We start from the raw sequence: 23,057 nt of genomic DNA on the forward strand, positions 1-23,057 counted from the left end.
ATCTTCAGTTAATATTTATTTAATAATTGTTCTTCACAGATCTATGTGTGGTTTCTGTAGTTAAGTAAGTAGTCATGAACTGTATTGTGCTTTTGCTTCTGGAAAGGAGGCTTGTTCTGTTGATTGTTTTTAGAATCTGACCTGATGTGATCCAGGTTCTGGGTGCACTGTCCTGTTTCACACTACTTGATGCTGTGGTTGATGAGCCTGCTTTCTGCTGTTAGCATAAGGATTATGAGAGTGTCTTGTCCTGCTGTCTGATTTCTGGGTTTGTATTTGTGGGCCATTGGAGCCTTGAGTCACAGGAATATTTGAAAGGTAGCCTTCATGGTTTTCAGGGCTGTGAATATATTAAATTCTGTTTCTGTGTAGAGGCTTTTTTGGTTGTATCAGTAGTTCTTGTAAAAACTACGAAAACTACTCTGAGATATACAAAGGTCATAAAAGTCTCTATCTCCCTCAGCTGTGTCACATTCACCTTTATTATTCTGAGGCAAATCACATACAAATTGATGCTTTATAGGATTCCAGCTGTACTGAAGATTGCTTTAGGGATGTAGTTCACTATAGGGTGGTGTTTCAGGTGCGGCTTCTGAAGTTTATGCTGTCACTGCACTGTCTTCAATAACCTAAAGTTAAAAAAATGTCTGTTAATGCTTTATTCAGTAGCAAACAGACTAATTTCACACTGAGCTACATGAAACTGAGGACAGCTCCCTTAAGATCACCCTGAATGTCAAACAATGTGCTTTTATACTGCAGCTGAGAGCTTATGTATTTGAGGCACAGGGATCAGAGCAGTCCCTGTGTGCAATTCACGTGCTCTGTTTCTGGGATTTCTGTTCAGAACTGACCATTTGCCACCATCCATGACCAGGAGCAGTTTTCCAACACAAGATGTGTCCACAACCAGCAGTGACCATCACACTGCAGTGTCCTCTGCACTGCTCCACAGCCACAGTGACCCACTGCCATGACAGGGTGAAATACAGTTGGGTCCCCAAAGCCTAAAGCTTCACTCATGACAACACAAAGGTCATCTTCCAAATTTCCCAAAGAAACAAGAATATAGCATCTTGTTGTCTACACTTTTCTCCTATCCCAGTAATTTTTGCAATTTCTACACTGCTCTTTTAAAAGGCACACAAACCAATACACTGCATTTTCAATTACTGTATTCCAGATGCCAGTCAACAGAGCTACAGCCACAGCTTATTTCTGCACCAGTTAATCAATCTATACACAAGATGAAGGGACAGTGCTGTAAAAATACCTACATATCTTCATGTACCAGTGCTCAGATCTTCCTGGATCAGAAATGTTTTACAGTATTGAAAGAGTTAGAAAGGAGAAGGATGAAGCTAGTTCAATAGATGATATTTCATAACAAGAAAAAGGTAATAATTTAGGGAGATGGCAATGATTTCATTCAGGTAGGCAAAGGCAAAAAGCTCAAAACCAAGGGGTCACGCCAGGTGTTAGTGCTTTCCATGGTAACAGTTTGATGGCAGTGACTGAAAATACAATTTAACACAAACAACTGATAAGCAGAACTGCTGCAGTCATCACTGAATCTGACAGACTGACACCGCTTAGTTGTCATTCATGTGACTGGATTAAGAGTCTGAAGCACGCAGTTCTTGGTTGAAGAAATGCACATCAAACTACACAAAGCTACTCAGCACTTAAATACTGACATGGGTAAGCCACAAATTTCATCTTTAAGCAGCTAAGTATAGATTGAGAAGTCCAAGTTCAACTTACTTCGTTCCCTGCAATAAAAACAAGTGTATTTCTCAAAGCTGTAGGACAAGGTGACCCCTTGCAATTAACTGAAAACTAAACATTCCCTCTGTTCCCATTTTACTGCTTCAAAAAGGACTGTGTATACAATAACTATATGCACGGTAAAAATATCTCACAATTTGAATCCAGGGGTTTCACTTTAAACAAAGCTCAGAAGTTTTTCATTTGGTTGGCTGCTACTGACTTTGTAGAATACAAACCTTGACCACAAGAGGGGTTTCCAGTAAACTCAACTCTGCTGCTCTTGGCAGATTCTTCTGGGAGCTGGAGCGATGCGTGCTCGGTCTCAGGGGGCTGGGTGCCACAAAAGAAGGAGAAGCCGGGGACTGCCGGCTCTCATCCTGCGCCACAGAGCGGGAGGGAATGGGACGAACCACCAAGTCCAGCAACCTGTGAAAATGCACCATTTAAACCAGGAACATCCGTGAAGAAATGAAAAAAGCATGCTGTGATCATCTCAGATGATGCAGAACAAAAACATTCCATGAACAAGAAATACAGGTGAACTCTCACTGCTGGGGTGATATACTAGGCCCACAGGGAAGTGACAGGCAGTTCTTTTTATTTGTCTGTCAGTCTGTACACCAACAGCTTGGTGGTAGTCACAGCTTTAGTTTCAGCTGTCTTAAGCACATTTCCCATAATGTAAATACATGTATTTGCATAACTAAGCTTATCATAGCAGAAAAATATGTTTCTCCAGATATTACTTATGATTAATTGTGTCTCAAGTGTTATATATTTTATGGGTAAAAAAGCAAAACAAAGCTGTATTCACATCTATACATTCCCACCAAGACATTACCATAATTCAAACAGATTTCTCTCCTCCTTTTTCTCTCTCCCCTCAAACACATAGAACAAGGCTAAACTTTGTAAAAAAGCTGCTTACTTATTAAATTCTGAGAAACTGGTTTTCTTGCTTCCTAGCCATGCTTCTTTAAGTCTAGAGAGTATTTTAGTGATGAAGCTTGTACTTATGTGTACATTTCCTGCATTAGCCTGCCTTGTTGCTGTTGATAATGGCTTTGGCCTTGGGACTGTAAAAACAAGAGGGAGAGGGATCAGCCTTGTGTAACCCAAGGCAGGGCTGCCTGCACATGGCATTTCCTTCTCTGAAATTACCTTCTCGTAAGACGGACGAAGGCAGACGGTACGGCTTGGCTCTCTCCACTGCCAGCTTCCTCTGAACTGTGGGAAGGATCTTGCCATACTGGTCTAAGAGAGAATTTCTGGCAACTGCTCTCTCTCTCAAGCGAGGATCACGATCATTCTGACAGAGGAAATGTGTAGAGCGAGAAGTCAGCAATTTACCACAAGTTCATTGCACAGCACTGCTTCTGCTCTCTCTTACTTAAGGCTCAACAGACAAAGGAGAAGAAACCCACTGCACAGAGCCACAGCAAGTTCCACCCAGGAGCACACATCAACTTCACCTGGTAGTTTTGGGTAAGTGCAAGCAAGACTGGAATAAAAGTAGAACATCAAACTCCTACTTAAAAGGACTCTGACACTTTGCAGAGCCTTATTCTTACATACTTCTTAACACACGCAATTTCCAAATGGCTTATGAAGAGCAGGCTTTCCCCTAGTTGTCATAAAATACAAATGTCTAGGATCACTGAACACACAGGGCAACTGCAAATTACGTTGGACAAAATGACAGGAAAATTAAAATGAGTTAAGAAAATTTACCTACACGCAGCTTCTGTCTGGAACACTGTTTTCACATACAGGACTTAAACCTTCCAAAACTACCTTTTAAGTTTGATTTACTGGAAAAATACACTTTCAAAAAACAACACATGCATCAGAGATCTCTAAGAGAAGTTCATATAACACAAAATTTAATCTGGATATTTTGAGAAACAGGTTAGAATTTATGGCATAAAATTGGTAGCATGAAACTACTGGAATCAGAGAGCTTGCGCTGTAATTTGAGGGAAAAAAACCCAAAACCACAACTAAACCCCACTACAGAAATTTTACCTGTCCAGCATCCAGCCTGCTCTGTTAAAAGCAAGAAACAAGACATGACATAAAACATGCTCTTTATTCCACAGAAAAAAAGTGACAAATAACTTCCATAGTCTAAACCATATATAAAAGAAGGATCTGAGGATCTGAATGAAAAGATGGGATGGTAGAAAAAGTATCTACTTTTCTTCAGATGCAAACAAAATTTCAGTGGGGTCAACCATGGTTTGCAACATTTAATTTATAACTTCACATGGCAGTTAGCAGCAGTAAAATTATTTCAGCCAGCTTCTAGGTTCAACTGCAACTTGACATGTAAGAGCTTATTACTAGTCTTTCAAAGAATGGTATAAAAGACCAAGCAGGATTTTTCTTGAGGACTATCTCAAGTGATCAGTCACACTGACAGAAACCTGCACACCCAGCAGGACATCTCCCCTTACCGTCAGGCTGGCCTTCATGGACTGATTTAGCTGGAGTGCTGGGATGTAGTTGGCACGCTGCAGATGGTGCACTAAGAGGAATTCATGGTTCTGAACACCAGACTTGGTCTGTAAAAACTTCTCCAAACACTCCTGCGAGAAATAACACGTTTCAAACATCCATTACGATTCTGCCTCTTCTCTTGCAAAGAGACAATTTACATTTCTTTGGTTCTTCTCCAAACTCACTTTTTCTGTGTCTGTGAAGGGCAGCTTCAGCAAATCCTCCATGAGCCCCATCTCCTGACAGATTTCATACATGTGCTTCAGCAGCTCTTCTATGTTGAGCTTCGTGCTGTGTTGCTGCAACAGACCCCAGGCCTCCACCATGCACCTGCAGTTAAGGTGTTGGACAGGGAAAGGAATGAGAACACTGCAGTCAAAAGCTGCCCCACACTGATGGTATCCACTCAAAGCTCAAAGGAACAGAGGGAGCCCCGTTTGGATCACCACTCCTCCACATCTGCCCAGAGCTGGATGCCAGAGCAGTGGGAGATTTCCTCACCTGTTGGACAAGAAGACGGTGAGGAAGAGCCGCACCTCACTGCTGCTGGCCATGGACGGCTTCATCATCTGGATGTACCTGAGGGCGCGCCTGTGCTCTCCCTGGCACATGAGGGACTCGATTATCCTCACGTGCTGCCAGGACACAGTCTTGATTGTAGCTGGATGGAAGAGCAGGGCCAGGGAATTCTGGACAAGTGGAGAGCAGCTGCATTACCACACACACACACCCGTGCAACAAACACAGACAAAGCTTTCTGCAGCAAGGCTGGACGTGGGTCAGACAAACTTAGATGTGTCACTAAAAAAGTACTTGATCCAGGACATACCAGTGAAAATTCTTCAGTATTTGCAGGAAAAGACAATCGGCCACCCAGAACAAAGTGAATGTCTTAAAAGGAACGATTCAGATTTTTCTGAGTTAACAAAATCCTGTGTACAGACATTGCTTTTAATAAGTACATTACTAGATAACTTATGCTATTTTAAAAAATGGTTGTATTGACACAGTGACAAGAACAACATTCAGTATCAAGAAGAATAGCTATTAGGTTGAAAAGTCACTTCTGCCGTCTTTTATCTCAAATCTTCCTGCTACCATCACAGTTTCCATGCTTCAAGGATCCAAAACACTCTTTTAGAAACACTGCCAACCAGCCTGCTCAAAACCTAACCACAGACAGCCTTGAAATTTCAAATATTAAGCATTATTCAAGTTGATTACTCCTTTGTTTTAATCAAATTCCTGTCAAAGTAGTTAAAGCAAAATTTCAAATAATAATTTACTGCTGAAGATGTCAGGGCAGTGTTACACAAAAGCTTCTTAAAGCTCCTACAGCTCCTAATACCTAAGTACTAATTTTTTAAAATATTTTTAAATATTGTGTGCAATGTGTGTCTAACTCAACTGTTTCATACTTACTTCATAATCATTGTGATCTAGGAGCCAAAATCCTCGAATCAGCTTAACAAGACCCCAAGGAATAGCAAAGGTAGTTAGAAAGGAAACAAGTAAAGTTTCTGTTTTGTTTGGAAAGGAATGCATGATATCCAGCAGCAAGTAAATTGTCTGACAGTATCTAATTAAGGTGAATAAATAGCTAAGACAAAAAACTTCTACCAAATAACATTTAGCAAAACATGGTAATATTAAAAGAATAGGAAGCAGAAAACCCCAGTATATTGATCTTGCCATTTTAAAATATTACAGCCTCTTGTATCAATAACCAGGTCCTAACCAGAAATCAACATTCTGAATATACTTTGAGAAAAAAACCACTTGTGGATTTCTGTAAGGAAATCAACTTGGGGATAAACTCAGGCTTCTGCTTCTGTCAGGGAAGCTACCACTTGGGCATCAACACACTTGAACATCCAATGCTCGATTATGAAAGGAAACGAGTTCTACAGATGCTTTGCTTTCCTCATTTCCTCACTTCACAAAGCAACAGAATTTATGGTGCCCTTACAACGCAACTGAGCACCAACTGATTGAAATTGTGTTTAAAAGTGCCCGTGGATCCCTCACTCCAAGGGTCATCTTCTCTTTCTGACATCCCATGTTAGGGACTACAGCCATTTTTAACCCCTTGATCTCCTGGCTCCCTTCTCAGTTTAGCCAACAAACATCAAAGTCTTCATGTTCCAGCAGCTTAAAAATGAGGTTTCTGCCCAATGAATATTCTGTGTGCCAGCACTTTTAACACGCAAAAAAAGCACACACTGTTAGCTGGCCTGAGACACAAATGATTTTGGCAAAAGTCAGCTACTGGAAGACCACTGTTACAAATCCTTCTGTTCTGAAGCCTCACATTTCAGGCATTATTCTAACACACAGTCATTTGCTATAGATGAAGTGCTTAAAAAGATAAAAACTGTATTACATTTTGAGATAAACTGAGCAAGGTTTTTATCTTGAATATTTTACGGAACCTGTTTTCTTGTATCAGAAAAGGCTTTGCAAAAACACATAGGTGACAAATATATAAGAACATTTATGTGCACACACATGAAGGAGGAGTAACAAAATCCAGAAAGGATACAATTGCATGTTTGTCACTTTCTTCAATGCTTTCTAGCAAATAGAGATCCAGCAGTGCCTGAAATGAAAGATGAAAAGCTTTTCTAATGCTCAATGGTCTTTCAGAACCATTGGCTTGAGGGGCTGCTGCTGCTGCTGGGGTTTTCAGGGGACAGAACACTCACATGTAAACTAACGGGGGGGTATTTCCCAGTGCCGCCTTCATCTCTCCGCCACAACTTCTCCACTTGCTCTCCCAACTGGGAAACCATCCCATCAATCATCAGGCAGTCAGAATCCCATTTTCCCCTGCAACAAAAGGGAGCAGGGGCTTGGACAGGGTAGAACACTCATTCCAGCCTCCCAGTGCCACTGGTTTCTGAGCCAGGAAAGATGGTCCTTAGGTCACATTGAACTCATCAATTACGGAGTCCAAAGCACAAAGCCAAGAGAAGAGTTGCAAGGACCTTTTGGATTCCAGGTTTGCCATCTTGCTTCGTTGTGAGTAAAGCCAAGGAAGTGCAGACAAAGGGTTTAACTGCAACAATGACCACCCTCACACAGTCTAACAGTGGCAGCTTTCTAGAGACTGCCTCTAGGCCTCACCTTGATAAACGCTCCAGTTTCTGTCGGTGACCCGTATAGTAGCTCTGAATCAGAGGGTAATTGTAAAAAGGTCTGGACAAATGCATGTGGTCATCTACAGGGGATAAAGTAAAAGCAAGTTAAAGCAGTAAGACCACGTTTTTTCAACTCAAACTATGGGCTAGACAGACAAACCACACAGGCTCAAGTGTTTTGGTACAACAAATTCTGCTTACCTAAACCCTCGGGGAGGAGACTGGATCGACAGAACCAGATCACCACTTGTGCATACAAAGAAATGAGGCTGGTTACCACCTGCTTCTTGGTCAGGTCTGAAAAACCTGAAAAAAAGCAAAAATGATTTGAGTATTGCAATTCCTCTCCTTTTTACAAAGCTCTCTTTGCAGAACAAATAGGAAAGTATAAACAAGCACAGTAGAAAGCAGTCTTTGTAGTTGTCTCTCTGGATCACTTCTGAATTTGAAGAAAAAACACCACTCCCCCCCTCACACCACAAACCAAAACCAATCACTACAAATAAACAGAATCACTAAAGATTAAAATGAAAAAATAAAATCTAAACTATTAGATATACTCAGGAAGAAGACATTCGTTTTCCATGCAGCACAGATTTTTTTTTTTTAGCAGAAGAGATTGCAGTCCTCTTTTTCTCTCAATATGCCAACAACAATTTATAAAATCCGATGCCAAAACAACTCAAGGAACTTGCTTTACACATTACACATTTCAGCTTCCTTTATGTTTCCCAGCAATTTGCACACAACTATCAGTTGCTAGCTAGCCATTAGGAACATGTCTCAGCATCACCACACTCAGTTGCTGTAATTGCCACTCGGGTGCTCACTCAGCTCACTGCTCAATCAGTGCAGCCTCCCCTCCCCAGCCCCATGAACTCCACAACAAGCTGCTCCCCTGAACACAAAGTGTCTTCAGTCAAAATCCCAACTGCTCACATTTCAACTTCTCCCTCCTGCTCAATGTTCCTGCTCTCTCCCAACCACCCAAAACAACAACAGCTCCTGTCTCCACAGCTCCAACCCCAGCATCCTCCAAACCTTAACAAGCACACCAAAGGCTGGCAGTGCTCTCACCCACCTCTCTCCGTGAGCTCTCGGGCTTCTGTCAGGAAACAGTTCAGGACTGTGCTGAGGTTGCTCAGCAGCAGCTGGCAGTGCTGAAGGGACTGTAATGTCTGCGGGTCAATGAAGTTGCAGGAGCCGTCAAACAGTGGAACACCTTGTCGAGGACAAACAGAAAATCACCAGTCAGCAGAGCAACTGCAGACTGCCAAAGGACACTTGGACAACCCCAGGACACCTCAAGAACCATTAAAGAACCAGCAGCACACACTGGCACAGACTGGAGGGTTCAAAAATGACCACAGCAGGACTCACAGATTTGGTCCAGTTCATCTTTTGTACAGATCACTTTGTTCCACGTCCACTCCAGAACAAACCGTAAGTTTACGGCAGAACTTGGCTGCTCTTTAAAAAGAGAAAACAAAAAAAACCATGAAGCCTCAATTTCCAACCAAAACAGACACCACAGAAAAACAATGCAAGCAGCCTTACCTTCAGAAGTCCAGTGTTTGATGCATCCTGTCAGGAGCTCTAAAGAACCTGTCTGCACAGCAGCTGACAGCACTGCTTCCAGCTGCTCCTCCTGAACAGAACACACAAAAGCAAATCACAACCTCACACACTTCTCCTCTAGGTCTTACCTGGACAAACACTGGAGTTTTTGTTGGTGACGTGTACAGGAGCTCTGAATCAGAGGGTACCTGAGTCTTTGACAGAAGTGTTTGTTTTTAACTGGATACTCATTCGGACTTTAGCTGCAAATGCAACTAATTCCATATTCTTGAATCCTCTCTTAATTCTAGCCACAGGCTGGACTGCTTGCTGGTTTGGGGAACACAGCAAAGTTTTCCTCTCACATTTCAACTTCACACAGGCTAGTTCTAATCTCTATTTCTGTGCCTCAGGGTTCCAGTCCTCATTTACTGAGTCCAAATTAACTCTTTTCAGTAACATCCTCTGCTAATACCCATTATGCACCTTGTGCACACCCCTTTGCCATTAGGAACACGTCCAGGGGCAGAGCAAACATGATTGTGTTTGCATGGAAACAGTGAAGCTGAGGCCAGGCAGCTCCTGGGACCAACAAGACATGAAGCAGCTTTGACAGCCAAAACATTAAGTTACAATTTGTTCAAATACCATAAAGAAGTGAAACATTTCAGTTTTAAGAGGCTGAAATTTCAGCCTGTTCAAATACTGTATTCTAATGCCATGGCAGTCCTTGAGAAGCCTAATGCACAGGCAGGCACACACATGGGAAATAATGTAGTAGCTTATTCCAGCTGGTGTTCAGACATTTCTTTCAGGTGAAATGATCCTACATACAATTTTACACTTTTCTTTTTCTTTCCCCCTTGTCTCTTTTTTTAAACATATCCAAAAATAGGTTCACCTTCCAAATACAATTATTACATTCAAAGGTATTTCTACGCATTCTGTCACTTGAATGCATATGTGATACTTCCATCTTTTTCTGCAATCTGGTTTCAGACAAAGAAACATGCCAAATGCTGCTTAGGGTGGGCAATGAACTTCCAAACCAAGCTTCTTGACCTAATTCCAAAATTTCTCTTTCTACCATCCAAAACCAATCCCTGCTCAAATGCATAAAAATTCCCTGAACAATAGGGTCACAATCCAGCAAAGTTCATAATAAAATTCCTTGCTTTCCCAAGTTATTTCCCAACCAGAGTTGACATCAGAACATCTAATGAGAATCTAAGAGCCTACATCAGGCTTGCAAAATAAGTATTCTAGGGGATGGGTCAACTTGCCAAGGAGTCTCTTCCCAGTCAAACTCGGAGTTTGGATCTAAGAATATTATTACTTCTGCTAAATAATGCCAACACCTGCCTCTCAGAGCAGCTTGCTAGTCACATAAAACTCAGATGGTCATGTCTTGTAGCCTCTACAGCCTTCAGACAAGATGGATGTATTTCCCCCTGGATTCCCCAATGTACACTCACCTGAGTCAGACTGGAGGGCTGCACATCAACCAGTCTTGGAGACAGCAAGCCAGCTACAAGACACCGAGTGTAGCTGTCATGAATGGCTTCACTTATTAAAGGACCAGATTTCTTCAAAAACTTCAGGGTCTGAAACATCAATCAAAATGCACAGATTACAACAGCATTCAATCACTAAGGTTCTGTCTGGAAAACAACAGCCAAACAAATGGTTTCAATTAAAAAAAATACCCTGTATAAGAAAATATCAATGATTGCAATGCTAAAGGAAGTATTTTCTAGCCTGTCTCTCAATACACAGGCCCTGGTATTTTTCCTGACACAAATTACATTCTGTAGAAGTTAACCCAACACAGAACTTGAAATCACACTTCTGTGCTTCTCTGTGCAGAAGCTGATTCATGTTTCAATATTTAGTGAGCTGGAACTTAAATTGAAAGGGTTTGTCACAAGGTGTGCAGTGGCTCAGAAGAGATAATTTGGCCAAGGTTGAGAGAAAAAACACACATTTCTTCTTAAACAGTTAAATCACTCTTCCCTTTCCCCATGCTGTCCTCCTTTCCCAACTTCATCAGGGGACAAACCCCTAACTTCACACCATGCAGACAGTACAAAGCAAACGCCTTCCCCAACTTCCACCACACTCCCTCCTACAGCAATGCTGCCTTCCTTTGCAGCCATTCAATCCCTGCTCACACCTCCCTAAAACAGAACCATTTGCATGCAAATGGCAGGATATGACTGCAGTCATGCATGTGCATGGGCACTGGGAACATAAAGTGCTCTCTGACACACAAAGCACTGCAAGAGAAAAGGTAGAAAAGGTTCATCTCTTGACAGTCTCAACAGAGATACAGGAAAAAAAAATCACCTCCTTCTGGAAGCCGGTGCAAGTCATGTGGACAACTCCCGAGCTGAGCAAGCAGGTCACATCTGCAGAAACAAGGAACATTTGACAGACATTGTTACCTCATCACCACGTTGTGCTTTTTAAATACTGCTGTCTGCAAAGACAAACCTCCAGCATCCCTTTCCTTCACCACATCACTGACACACATTCCATACAAAGTAGTTACTGTCTGCCTGCAGAAACTTAAGCTCGAGTGCTACCCAGGTGCTGTGCTTGGGTCTCAGCTCAAAGGCATTTTCATCTGGTGACCATCAGCCCTTCCAGGCTATGGTACAGAGGCCCCCAAACCCAAAACTCAGCAGCCTGACAGACAAGTTTCACCAGAGCAATCACCTTGTTAGGACAAGGGAACCAGGTCTGAGAAGGCTTGTGGGGCTTTTTCTGGTTTGGTTTTTGTGACAAACAATGAACAAGAAACAGAACCACTAAGTGGCCACTGAAGCTTGTCACTATTCAAATGAAAAGCAGTGAAATACCTACCAAAATTATAGGTGCTTGGATTAAAAAACTGTTCAGGTGGTGGATAAGAAGGAGGAACGCCCCGGCTTAGACTGCGCTCGTGTACCAGAATATCCAAAATGAGGTTTGGAGAAGTCATGCTTATGACGGGATCCAGTGACCACAGGGCAAAGTAGGGGCAGTCATGCAGCAATTCTTCTGGCCTTAAAGAAAACAAGAGCATAAGCTCACCAGCAATTTTCAAATTACCCTTTGTAGGGACACTGAAAGCACCTAATGAAAACCTACCTCAGTGAGTCGGGCATTTGAGCGTGATACCAGCGGTTGATGTCAAACACACCCAAATAAACAGATGGGTTTTTTTGACCATAGGTATTCACTTGCCAACTGAAGATTGATACACTGGTGTCAGGAGAGATTACTGTCAAAGACAACACAGTATTTCTTGTTGTAGAAAATATGAGGGATCTGCTGTTATTTCACTCATGAAAATATAAATGGAATGATAAAAGGAATGGTATGAAAATTATTAAATAGCAACCATCTCTGCAATCAGCTTCAGTCATACTGCCTCTTTTTCTTATACAAATTATATTTGTTTTAAACAAAATCAAATACACAATTATTAATTTTTGTTTTGCATGCTGTATGAAAAATTTAGGGGAAAAATTCACTAGGAACACATGGATTGCTATCTTTAGAAAGCAGTTTGTATTTATCTTATACAGCTGTATCACTCAGCTAGCATGACTGCTTTCCATATGTGACTAAATGGGAAGCTTAAAGGGTCAAGGAAAAAGGATAAAATTATCAGACTAAATAAATCATATAATACTTAAAAATACAAACAGTACATAGAAATAAAGATTTTAACATAAAACATTCCCAGTGTTCTATTCCAGTTCATTCACTAAGTGGAATGTTTTGTGTTCTCCAGGGAGGATGCATTCTCTAGGTGAAAAACCAAGTATGTGAATATACTTTACTTTAATAGAGCAAGAAACAAAAGAAGGCAGTATGTTTGGCAAAATGCTTCTCTGTTCTCTCTTCAGTTTCTCAGCAGGGATCCTCACACACTTTGCTATGCCTCATTGTGAACTCCTGTCCCATTTCAATTTTGTCAGCTGCTGAAACTGCCTTAGAATATAACAATTACTTTCACAACTCAGAATACAACTTCACTGCTAGCCTCAACACAAATCCAGCAGAAGCTCATGTGTGCCAAGAACTAAAATTGAACAGGTTCTGAATAAAGTCTAATTAGAAACCATCAGAAAACTAACAGCTATTTCACCATGCCTCATACTTGGATAATATCCAAGTATCATCCTGTATCATACTTGATAATAGTAAGATAGAAAAGGTTTTTCTTTTTGTTGTTATTTTGGGGATTTGGAGTTTTTAACGTGGTGGGGTGGCTCACATTCAGCCAGATGTCATGCAGGACATCTTGGTACTTTTCCACCAGGCACATTTCCAGCCACTTTTCCCCATGCCTGCAGCATTGCAAGAGGTGTTTGAAACTCCTACACCTGGCCTTGGTCCATTGATCCAGCCTGTGCAGATCCCTCTGCAGAGCCTTCCTAGCCTGCAGCAGATCAACACTCTTGTCCAAGACGGCGTTGTCCCAAACTTACTGAGGGTGCACTTGATCCCCTCATTCAGATTGATGAAGATATCTCACAGGACTGGCCCTAGTTCTGAGCCCTAGGGAACTAGATTCACTGGAGGCACACTAATGCAGCCAGAGGTTTGAGTAGGAAAAAACCAGAAATTCAGGTAACGCTCCTAAGGAATAGGCAGAATGATCTTACCGTTCAATGAAAACAACCGGCAGAACAAACTGACCACCCGTATACAGATAACCCCATACATCACTCTAGCATCCCAGCAAACATAAAATAAAACTTACATTTTCCCTTAAAGAATGACGCTCAGAGAGATAAGAAGTCTCATATAACTTACGCACAGTTTTTTCTACTAAGCCGACAAGGTCAGCTAGACAAATATTTAAGACTTTAAGACTGTGGGTATAGAACAGCATTCACTGCTTAGATTTCCAAACCCTGTAATTTAGAATAACCAAGCAGCCACATCAGAACAAACCTTCATTAACGTTATCCTCTCTGTCAGCATGGTTGCGAAGTTTCTCTATGGTTTGACAGCTGAGGAATTTAGTATTGCTGGTCTGCCCTCTCCAGGGAACGATTCCACCAGAGAGAGCTACACTGAAGAGTTTGACACAGCATTTAAAACCCTGGGGGGAAAAAATGAAGAAGAGAGGAAAGGCAATTTTGAAATAACAACATACACTACACCTAAATATGAATTAGTGCAAATATCTGACATAATATGCTTATTTTACTGTGTTTCCCATCAATAGGAACTACATCTGACATACAACACAAGTGTCAAGTCATAACGGGCAAGTTTGGCTCTAAAGGCTTTTGCACATTTTCAAAATTTAGCATTTCTAAACATGTTTTGCAGAATTCCTTGCATCATCAAGGTGCCCTTACAAACCTGAATACATACTCCCAAAGAGACATCTGAAACAATGCAACACATCTTCACACAAAGCCTTTGCTCTGTGTTTTGATTAGAGAACGTGACATTACAGCAGCTGAAGGTCTGTCACGAGACGTTATCGACAGGCACATCAGCAGAGTGAACACTCCTCTCTCCAGTAACAATGACAACTTCCTAGAAATTTAAAACCTTCTTTCAAATCACACGAGCTCTTATCAGGGAAATATCCCTCAGTTCCTTATGGAGACGACATGAGATGAACACAGACAATGTGTTTAAGATCACAAATTACTACAGCGTAAGTAAACTGCTTTGAGATACAGAAAGGATGGCCCTGAATCTCTGCCACCATCTTCTAAGGAAACACTACCTGAAATGCTGCCTTTCCACTACAGCCCTCATTTAACCTATCTACTGTACAACACATGAATTTGTGTGTATTGTGGACATATAGCAGCTCTACAATTAAAAAAGCCCAACAAAAAAACACCAAACTAAAAACCAGCAACACCACTTCTAAACAAAAAATTAGTTTCCTAAACTTTCAGAGATTTAAAATGAACTGGCTGACGCAACACATTCTCGTTCTATACATTTAATTCATCTAATCTGAGAAGAGACAAGCTTTCTCTTAATGGTTCCAGGAAATGCTACAAATAAATATCAAAAGTGTCTAAAACAAATGATTAACAAATCTTTCATTTCTGAAAAGAAAAAATGGTAAAATTTCTCCTGACACGTGCACATTCCATTCTACTTTATTCAGGAATTTTGGAAATAACAGATACACATGCACAGTAGTTAAGAAAAATCAAAACCATCTCTTTGAAAAACTCACATGAAACCTAAGGAAATAATCTTATCTTTCTTATAAAATGACTAAAGATAAAATCAATTTTAATAAAAGATGCTGATCTGCACACGATGTCCACCATACCAAAGGACAGTTCCATAAGTTAAAGCACTACAATTCCATAAACTCATCAGGCGTTCATTATAATGACTAGAAATTTCTGCTGTCATTCATATACAAAGAGCCAACTTAACTGATACTCAGGGAAATTTTCTTTTCATCTCTCACATACAGGTCTGTCTTACCTCATATGTGACTTGTCCTGATGCCAGGCGTTTCCTGTCACCAAATGCTAACTGCAACAGATGTAAACTCACAACACTCCCTTCACTGAAAAAGGTATAAATGAGGAGATTTGATTACAACGCTGCTTTGTAAATCCTCATTATCATTTTATTAGATCTAGATTGAAACTAACCTAAGAGCATGCTCTGGCTGGAAAGAAAAACACTGCTTTTTTCATCCAAAACATGATAATTGGTCACACCTAGCCAGTAAAATATAAAGGAGGAAATTCTGACACAAACATCTTCAGGGACAAATGCTAACTATACCACTGGAAAGCTTTAATATGCAGCATGGACCCCAAATTGTAGGAAATAGCTCACAACAGTAAGCATTCTCCATGAAAACCACTCTGAAGTCAAGCTCAAGAAGAGTGCCACTCTGTGAACAGTTGGGCTGACTAAGCAACTTGCTGATGCTGAGGAATGTTTGTCCCCCTCTCACCTAAGTCCCAGTCCCTCTCCTGTAGGCAGCGCACCCTTCCACACTCTGACTTATTCCTTATCCCAGCTGGAAACCACTGATTTGTTTGCTGAACACTGTTCCTTTTCTGCCAGGGAAGTTGAGCTGGCACCACAAGGACTCCAAAGACTTCTGAAGCTCTCATAAAGCAACCAGCAATACTGCCATTGCCCTCTTTTAGGGACAGCTCTGTGTGAACAAATATTAAAAAATAGCAAAATCAGTGGCTTATGGTAATTTTTATTCACCTTTGTTGTGTAGACTGAACAGCCCATAAGTAGCAACAACTTTGAAGATTACTCTCAGGCTCTTGCAAAGTAAGAGCACAGACAGGAATCCTTCCTCCTCCAAGCCGAGTATAGTGCCTACAGGTTTGAAAAAAAAACAAAAACAAAACTGGAAAAGACAAATAATCGAGTCAAGCAAGTGACTACCTTTTATGGAGCAGTCAAGGTGAGGAGATTTCTGTCCATCAAAGCAATAACCTCTGCTTATGTTCTCCTCTGCCTGAGGAGGAAGAACAGAAATGATTCATTCACTGCTTGGGAAAACACTGTTTCTGTTGTTGAAGCCGACTTCAATATTGAACTTAAAATACAGTGAATCTGAACATATTTAAAACAACACCAAACACAAGGAGCTTCCCATTTCTTTACTTGGACATTGTAACAAACTTTTTCTTTCAGACTTCTGAACCTTAGTTGTACTTTCACAATCTTTTCCTGACACCTAATTATGCCTCCACCATCTATTTATGTATCTGTAATTTCTGGTGAGTAATTGCAGATTTACAAAAGTAAATCCCTATCAGAATTTGGCCAGGTATTCAAAGTGAGATTGCTCTTCAGCAGATTTTAAATAATTTCTTAATTTTTCTCTTGTTTATAAATTTACATCCTTCTTATTCTCATCTCCAAGGCTTCCAAGGAAAATTTGGTTCATGTACATCTATGCCTTGGAATGGGTCAACCCCCTACTTGTATCAAGGATGAAATGTAGGAAAGAACATGCCTGCAGGCACTGATCAGCTATTGAATTATCATGTCTCACTATTTTCATCCAGGTCCCTTAAAAAATATAATCACCAACATCATATTATTCACATACTGAAGCCTTTCAGTGCATGCCCTAATTGCAGTAACTGGATCTGAAAAACACACACTGCCTTGTTCCACTGAATACAACAGGACAGAAAAAACTGACTTATAAAAATTAGATCTCTCACAAGCTTACTATCTGACATGACTCAGTACTTTCCACAAGACATCTATCCACAGGCACAGTAAGAAATCAATCACAGTCCACTGCAGAGAAGGTGCTGCACTTCACGCATGTATGAGTTAATAGTTATTTCAGAAGAAGATTTCTGAGCAGTCCAAGGTTATACCCAACATCCCACTCACAGAAAAAGGGCTCTTGAAATTAATGTATTTCCTGAAGCAGAAAAATTGAGACTCCTGCACCTCCAAGTGTGACCAAGTGGAAGTGACTACTTACGCCCTCTTCAAAGTTTTCATGCTCCCCAGTGACAAGCAGCCATCAGAAAAACCCACAACGAGCTGGTTACTTCTGCTTATGTAGCACAGGGTTGACACTGCTGTTCCTGAAGGGCTTCGTAATTGAAAACAGAGATGCCTCCCTTCCCTGCTCACAGCTTCTCTTCTTTGTGGAACTTCAGCAGGAATTCGAGTGACAACTTCTAGATCTACACACAAAAAAGCAGGCAAGAAATGAATGCATCAGGCCACTTCCATTGCATTTTAATGTAATAGATACTAGAATATATTATATATATATATATAAAAAACACACTATTATTTATAATATATAATATAATCACAACAATGTGATTATACAACGTCTGTGATCTAATTCTACAGTGCCAAGGAAAACACCAATTTCTGCAACACCTCTTTTTTGCTATTCGTGTTTCTGCACCCATTCACAGCACAGAAGGATTCTCCAACAGGACAGGTATTGTCACTCCTATTTCAACACTGAGTACAAGTGTAACCACTGCAGTCAAATTCTTCCTGGACCCAAACAGTGTATGCAATCTGAAAACACAAATTGCCGTATTCTTTCACCCAAATGCAGGATTTCTGATAAGCCACATTTATTTTAAAACACAAGCCTAAAGCTTGCCTCAAGTCATTAACAGAAACAGGAGAACACTCCCAAGAATTATGGTATCTCTGACACATCTTCCTATCACGCAGCTGCACTGACTCAAATGGAAAAATTCCTACACCCTGCTGTAAAGAATCCCAGGGACAAGGGAATGAGGGCAGCAAGAAAACTTCTTAAGGTTAGGAGGACTATTAAGCTATTCCCATCAGGAGGATCAGTTCAGGACCACACAATGTCAAACTGCCATCTGCCATCAGCAGTCAGCAATGGCAGAAATGGCAGCAGTCCATTGGCACACTGGGGTCTTCTCTTGGATTTGCTTGGTTTTGTTCAAAAGCTGCTTTTTGAAAAGAACCAAACTTTCTTACTTCTCAATTCAAGTTTAAAAAGTGCAGCTTACCCGATGCTTCCACTTCATTCTGACTGCAAGACAAATCATCCAAGCAAAGGTCGACCAGAAGGACGTGGCCAATGTCGGTGGCCACGGCTGCCACTCCAAAGAGCCATCGCAGGCTCTGGTGCAGGTGCCGGGTGCTCACGCTGGCCCCGCCGTCATTGCTGATGGGCTCGATGGCAGTGACCTGCAGGGAACTGCAGTTAACAGCAAAGCTCTGGCAGGGCAGGAGGAACTCTCAGAAGGGAAGACAGCATCAGCACATCAGAAACAGCAAAGGAAATACATGATAAGATTTCCATGGGAATGAAACATTCCTAGAAAGGGTTGGAGGGAGATGCTGGATTACTAAAATCTACGCTGGTCCTCACTTTGACTGATAACATCCAACAGAAATTTTAAAAGCACACCAGCACTCTTACAGATGGTAAGGAAAACTGTAAAAGGCAGCCAAAACCAACAGCGAGACCAAACAAGAACTTGCTCAGCCTGAGGCAGGAGCTCTCTCTGCTCCCTCACAGCCCAGGCAGTCTCCACAAGCCCAGCACAAGGTGAACACAGACCCTTCAGCACCCCCAGCACACCCAGGACAGCACTGACTGCTCCTGCAGACACACCAGGCTCCAGCACTAAAGCTGGACAAGACAAGACCAGGGGCTATCTTGTGGCCTCTTACAAACACAGCACCATCAAAGCAGACAGCTTTACATCAACAAGAAAGGCTTGTCTGAAAACAAAGCAAAGACGTGAGCATCACAAGTTAGTCTATCCTTTTATGTAGGTTATTCAGCCCCAGAAGTGGGGGAAAATATCCAAACTCATAGGATCCCTGAAGTTTTCTCCTCTCCCATATCAAGCACTTGCTCATGACTGCACTGCCTGGCCATGTGCTACATGTGCTACAATTTACCTTTCACCTTGGTCACAAGAACTCCAAGCTTAAAGATACCTCTACTAAATTCAGGCAACTATATTTTCTTTCAAAATTCCTATGATTCAAATTAAGTTTTCAATCCTCTCTGCTGCTCAGAGGACTAACAAGAGGATTTTGATTATTCAAGTTCTTGTGCTTCAAGTCTTAGTGACTGTGATGAGGAAATACAGAACACATCTTGCTGCAAAATTAGAGAAGGTTCAAGGGTTGCTGCTTCTACCTTTTTCTTCTAAGATATTTTTTTTCATTGTACAACTGACTCCAAATTAATCTTTACTAGTTCTGCATACAGTCTTCCAAAAATGTTCCATGAAGAAGCTCCTGCAATGACATATTTTTCCACTATGCTACACACTGCTTTTTCCTGTTCTCCTAGTGCTTTGCCAACTCATTCTGAGGAAGAACAAAAAAACCTTTTCTCAGCTCACTGAATCTGAATGCTGCTCTTCTGCCCCATACAAACCATGAAAAATTGGGAAAATACGATGTGGCAGTCCTGAAACGTGCAATCGCTATCAACCCACATGGAAAACAATACTGGAAACCACGGTGCTCCTTAGAGCCTTAAAATAAAAATTACAAAAGTGCAGAAAGGAGTTGAGAAAAAGGCTCCCTTGGCTGGGTACTCTGAACTGACAATATGTTAATACAATACAGAAAACACACAACCTTCAGAGTGACTCATTCAAAGCTTTACCTGAAACTGGATTATGCAGCACCAAACAACACAAAATCTTCACTTTCCCAGAATGATACATACCCTTCCAGGAAGAACAACTGCTTTAACCACTCTTGAGATCCCAAGGTCGTAGAGGCAGAGAACACTTCCCTCTGCTTCCTCCAAGCCAACCAGGAGCCCGGTCCTCTTGTGCCAGGAGAACTCCTTCACCACGCGGACGGCGGGAGGCTGCTCGCTGCCCCCGCCGAAGCGATAGGCCGAGAGCCGCTCCCCGCTCAGCGAGTTCACCACCTCCAGCTGGGGGCCGCACGCCAGCCACGCCAGGCCACTCCTGCCTGCGGGGACAGCAAAGAGCACCGAGCAGCCCTGAGAACAGCTGGGACAGACACGGCCCGGCCTTCCCTCAAATGCACCAGGGGAGGAGGGCAAACCACATCTGCACCGCGATTTCCAACCACCCACTGCAATCCTCAACCAGGACACCTTCAAGTCAATAACCCCAACCTTTGCATTTGTACTTGTCATTCCTGCACTCAAGAACCTGGACTGTTTGGGATAAAGATAACAATAGACTGAGCTCTAGTCTGTACACCATACTTGCCTTAGTTTTGCTAGGAAACACCTAAATATGTCCAGGGATACAAGTCTCAAAGCACACTTCAAATACAGCCCATCTAAACCAATTCACTTCCAGTTAATTTTGATGGACACATGACTACTCTGGACAGGGATTTGGAGAGGAAATTATTTTAAAATGGGCACTGCATCCGTACATTTCAACTTTTACACCTGCTGATCCCAGAAAGAACTTAACAAGTGTTGTTTCACCAAAGAGTTTAACACTTGTTCCTTTACTGAGGAACTTCAAGCTCAAAGGAAGGATGAGCTCCATTATTGCCCTTACATTCAGGTAGACAAGATCCTATCTGGTCTTAACAGGAGCCCAGACATCCAGACAGGCATCCAGCTCTGCCTTCAGATCACCTAGAGAGTCACCTGCCTAATCTGCTTAGCTGCTGTCAGCAACTCTCACTGGTCCTCATCTCAGTCCTGTTAAATACCTTGGAAATATGTGGGCAGTGCTTAATATGTGGGCAAAGCTGTCCTCTTTCCATTTTTTATTTAGACTAGAGAAGAAAAAGGAGCATATTGTGTCTCTGTAATTATTTCTGCATGGGATGTTATGATGGACATAGAGCTTGAGCTGGTAAAAAGAAATTTGTCCCAAAACAAACTTTGAAAACTGCCTTCTATTTCATTCAAAACTCAGGAGGGCATGGTCAGCTCTGTTATTTAAATTGCACAAGAATGGAGCGGGCTCTTGCACTTTCAGTGCTTAGCACTTCTAATTGTTAAAATATCCTCTTAGCACTATCATTTTATTATTTATATATGATTTATATATGATATATATATTTATATATGATATATATATTATTAATATATGATAAATGATATATTATTATATATCATTTATCATATATTATGCATTTTATCAAACAGAACCAACCGGATGCTATGACCCTGTGCTCCAGGCAAGAACAACTTTATACCAAATCCAAATTTAAAGGAAACTGCTCACCTCCAGAGAACTTCCCACACAGCACAGAGTCTAGGGTGGTCTCAGCTTCCCCAAGTGCCTGAACAGTCACCTCTGGAAACTGCAGCAGACTGCTTGTTACCTGAGCCGTTAGGTCTCGCATTCTTCACTGTAAATAAAGAAAAAAAGGCAAAAATAGTCCCATGTCAGCCATAAATATCTTTGAGACTAACCCAAGCTTCATCAGTATGCAGCGATAAATCTCATTTACATGATCTATAGCACTTTCTACTTAAGAAAAAAATTGAACTCAGGACATTTTTTCATCTCACAGGAGAGCAAAAGAAGAATCTTGTGCTTTTCTGATGCCTATGAGATCAACAAAAAGTGACACAGAGAGATGGACAAGACAAATAACAGGAAATAGATCAACACATCAAGTTCAAGTCTACTCATACAGGTTACCCAGATTTGATCTCAGAAAAACCATATTTTAGAAGTTTATGCTCTACAGGAAGCATAAACCTACAGCAGAAGATAAGTAGAAAGGATTTCAGCACTCTATCCCAATATCCCTCAAAAGCTAAGATTCTGTATTAGATTCAGACCAAAGGTTTGATTTTCCTTTAAGTGAGAAAACAAACAGAACCAACACACATGAGAATTGGACTTTAGAACAAATTTACCCAGCTATCTGCTGTGGTTCTTGTCTGACACAACTCTAGTTTCATTCAACAGCTGCAGCCTGTCTAACATGGCGAAGCAAGCAAAAGTTCCTAAAGTCTGTGCTGAGTCAATGCTTGTCCCTGCACTGCCTCCTTTACCTGGTCAGACAGACAGCCAAGGGGCTCAGTACAGAACACAGCAGTCTAGGATTTCACTGTTTGTCCCTCCTGGCATGAGTTCTTGGCTTTGAAACATTATTCTACAATGGCCCTCTGGAACCACTGGCAATATCTCATTCATCTGCCCTGCTGCTCAAGCCATCACCTAGAGCAGGCTGCCCAAGGCTGTATCCATTTAACTCTCCAACGGGCTGGAACATTTAATTGTCCAACGGGCTTTTACAGCCAGCAACTTGCCAAGATCAACTGCAGAAACACCCGCAACCCACGCAACAGGGCCTGGTGCTCGGTGACTCTCCTGCCAATTTAAGGATCCTATTCTCTCCACCACACCAGTCAAACGGCGTCACACCAGGAGAGGCCAGTCACCACCCTTTCTCCAACACGCTATCCGGCACCTTCCTTCCCGGAGCAGCAATCGGGCACTGCTGGCTGTGGGGCAGCCCGGCCTCCCGCAGCCCCGCTCCGGCCCGCCTACAACGCAGCCGCCATGTTGTTGCCAGGCACGTGCAGGGCGCGCGCCGCGCCTCCCCCGCGGGGCCCGCCCGGGGCAGCAGCGGCGCAGACACGGCCACGGCACAGCGGGCTGCACACAC

The 23,057-nt window shown here is 41.9% G+C and overlaps 1 protein-coding gene across 4 annotated transcripts; it reads right to left on the reverse strand.

Annotated features, from left to right (window-relative positions):
• Positions 1-493: 493 nt before the first annotated feature.
• LOC134547242 (protein ELYS-like) lies at positions 494-22,988 on the reverse strand. Of its 4 annotated transcripts, none has more exons than XM_063390974.1 (27): positions 22,860-22,988; positions 21,659-21,785; positions 20,158-20,411; positions 18,470-18,650; positions 17,437-17,644; positions 16,188-16,304; positions 15,438-15,522; positions 13,917-14,067; positions 12,099-12,231; positions 11,832-12,013; positions 11,313-11,374; positions 10,442-10,570; positions 8,967-9,057; positions 8,790-8,879; positions 8,491-8,631; positions 7,611-7,715; positions 7,396-7,489; positions 6,975-7,098; positions 6,812-6,868; positions 5,692-5,838; positions 4,771-4,958; positions 4,455-4,599; positions 4,227-4,358; positions 2,932-3,079; positions 2,699-2,846; positions 2,007-2,196; positions 494-629 (listed from the first exon to the last, which is right to left on the reverse strand). In XM_063390974.1, exons 2-27 carry the CDS (start codon positions 21,777-21,779, stop codon positions 600-602), a joined length of 3,453 nt encoding a protein of 1,150 aa, XP_063247044.1. In that variant the 5' UTR covers positions 21,780-21,785; positions 22,860-22,988; the 3' UTR covers positions 494-599. The 4 variants fall into 4 exon arrangements, 3 of the variants coding, with proteins under 3 accessions (XP_063247044.1, XP_063247045.1, XP_063247043.1); XM_063390975.1 differs by lacking the exon at positions 22,860-22,988 and adding an exon at positions 22,303-22,433; XM_063390973.1 differs by lacking the exons at positions 21,659-21,785; positions 22,860-22,988 and having other exon boundaries at positions 20,158-20,778.
• Positions 22,989-23,057: the final 69 nt, after the last annotated feature.

This window comes from Prinia subflava, chromosome 2 (assembly GCF_021018805.1).
Source record: "Prinia subflava isolate CZ2003 ecotype Zambia chromosome 2, Cam_Psub_1.2, whole genome shotgun sequence".
Classification (NCBI taxonomy): Eukaryota; Metazoa; Chordata; class Aves; order Passeriformes; family Cisticolidae; genus Prinia; species Prinia subflava.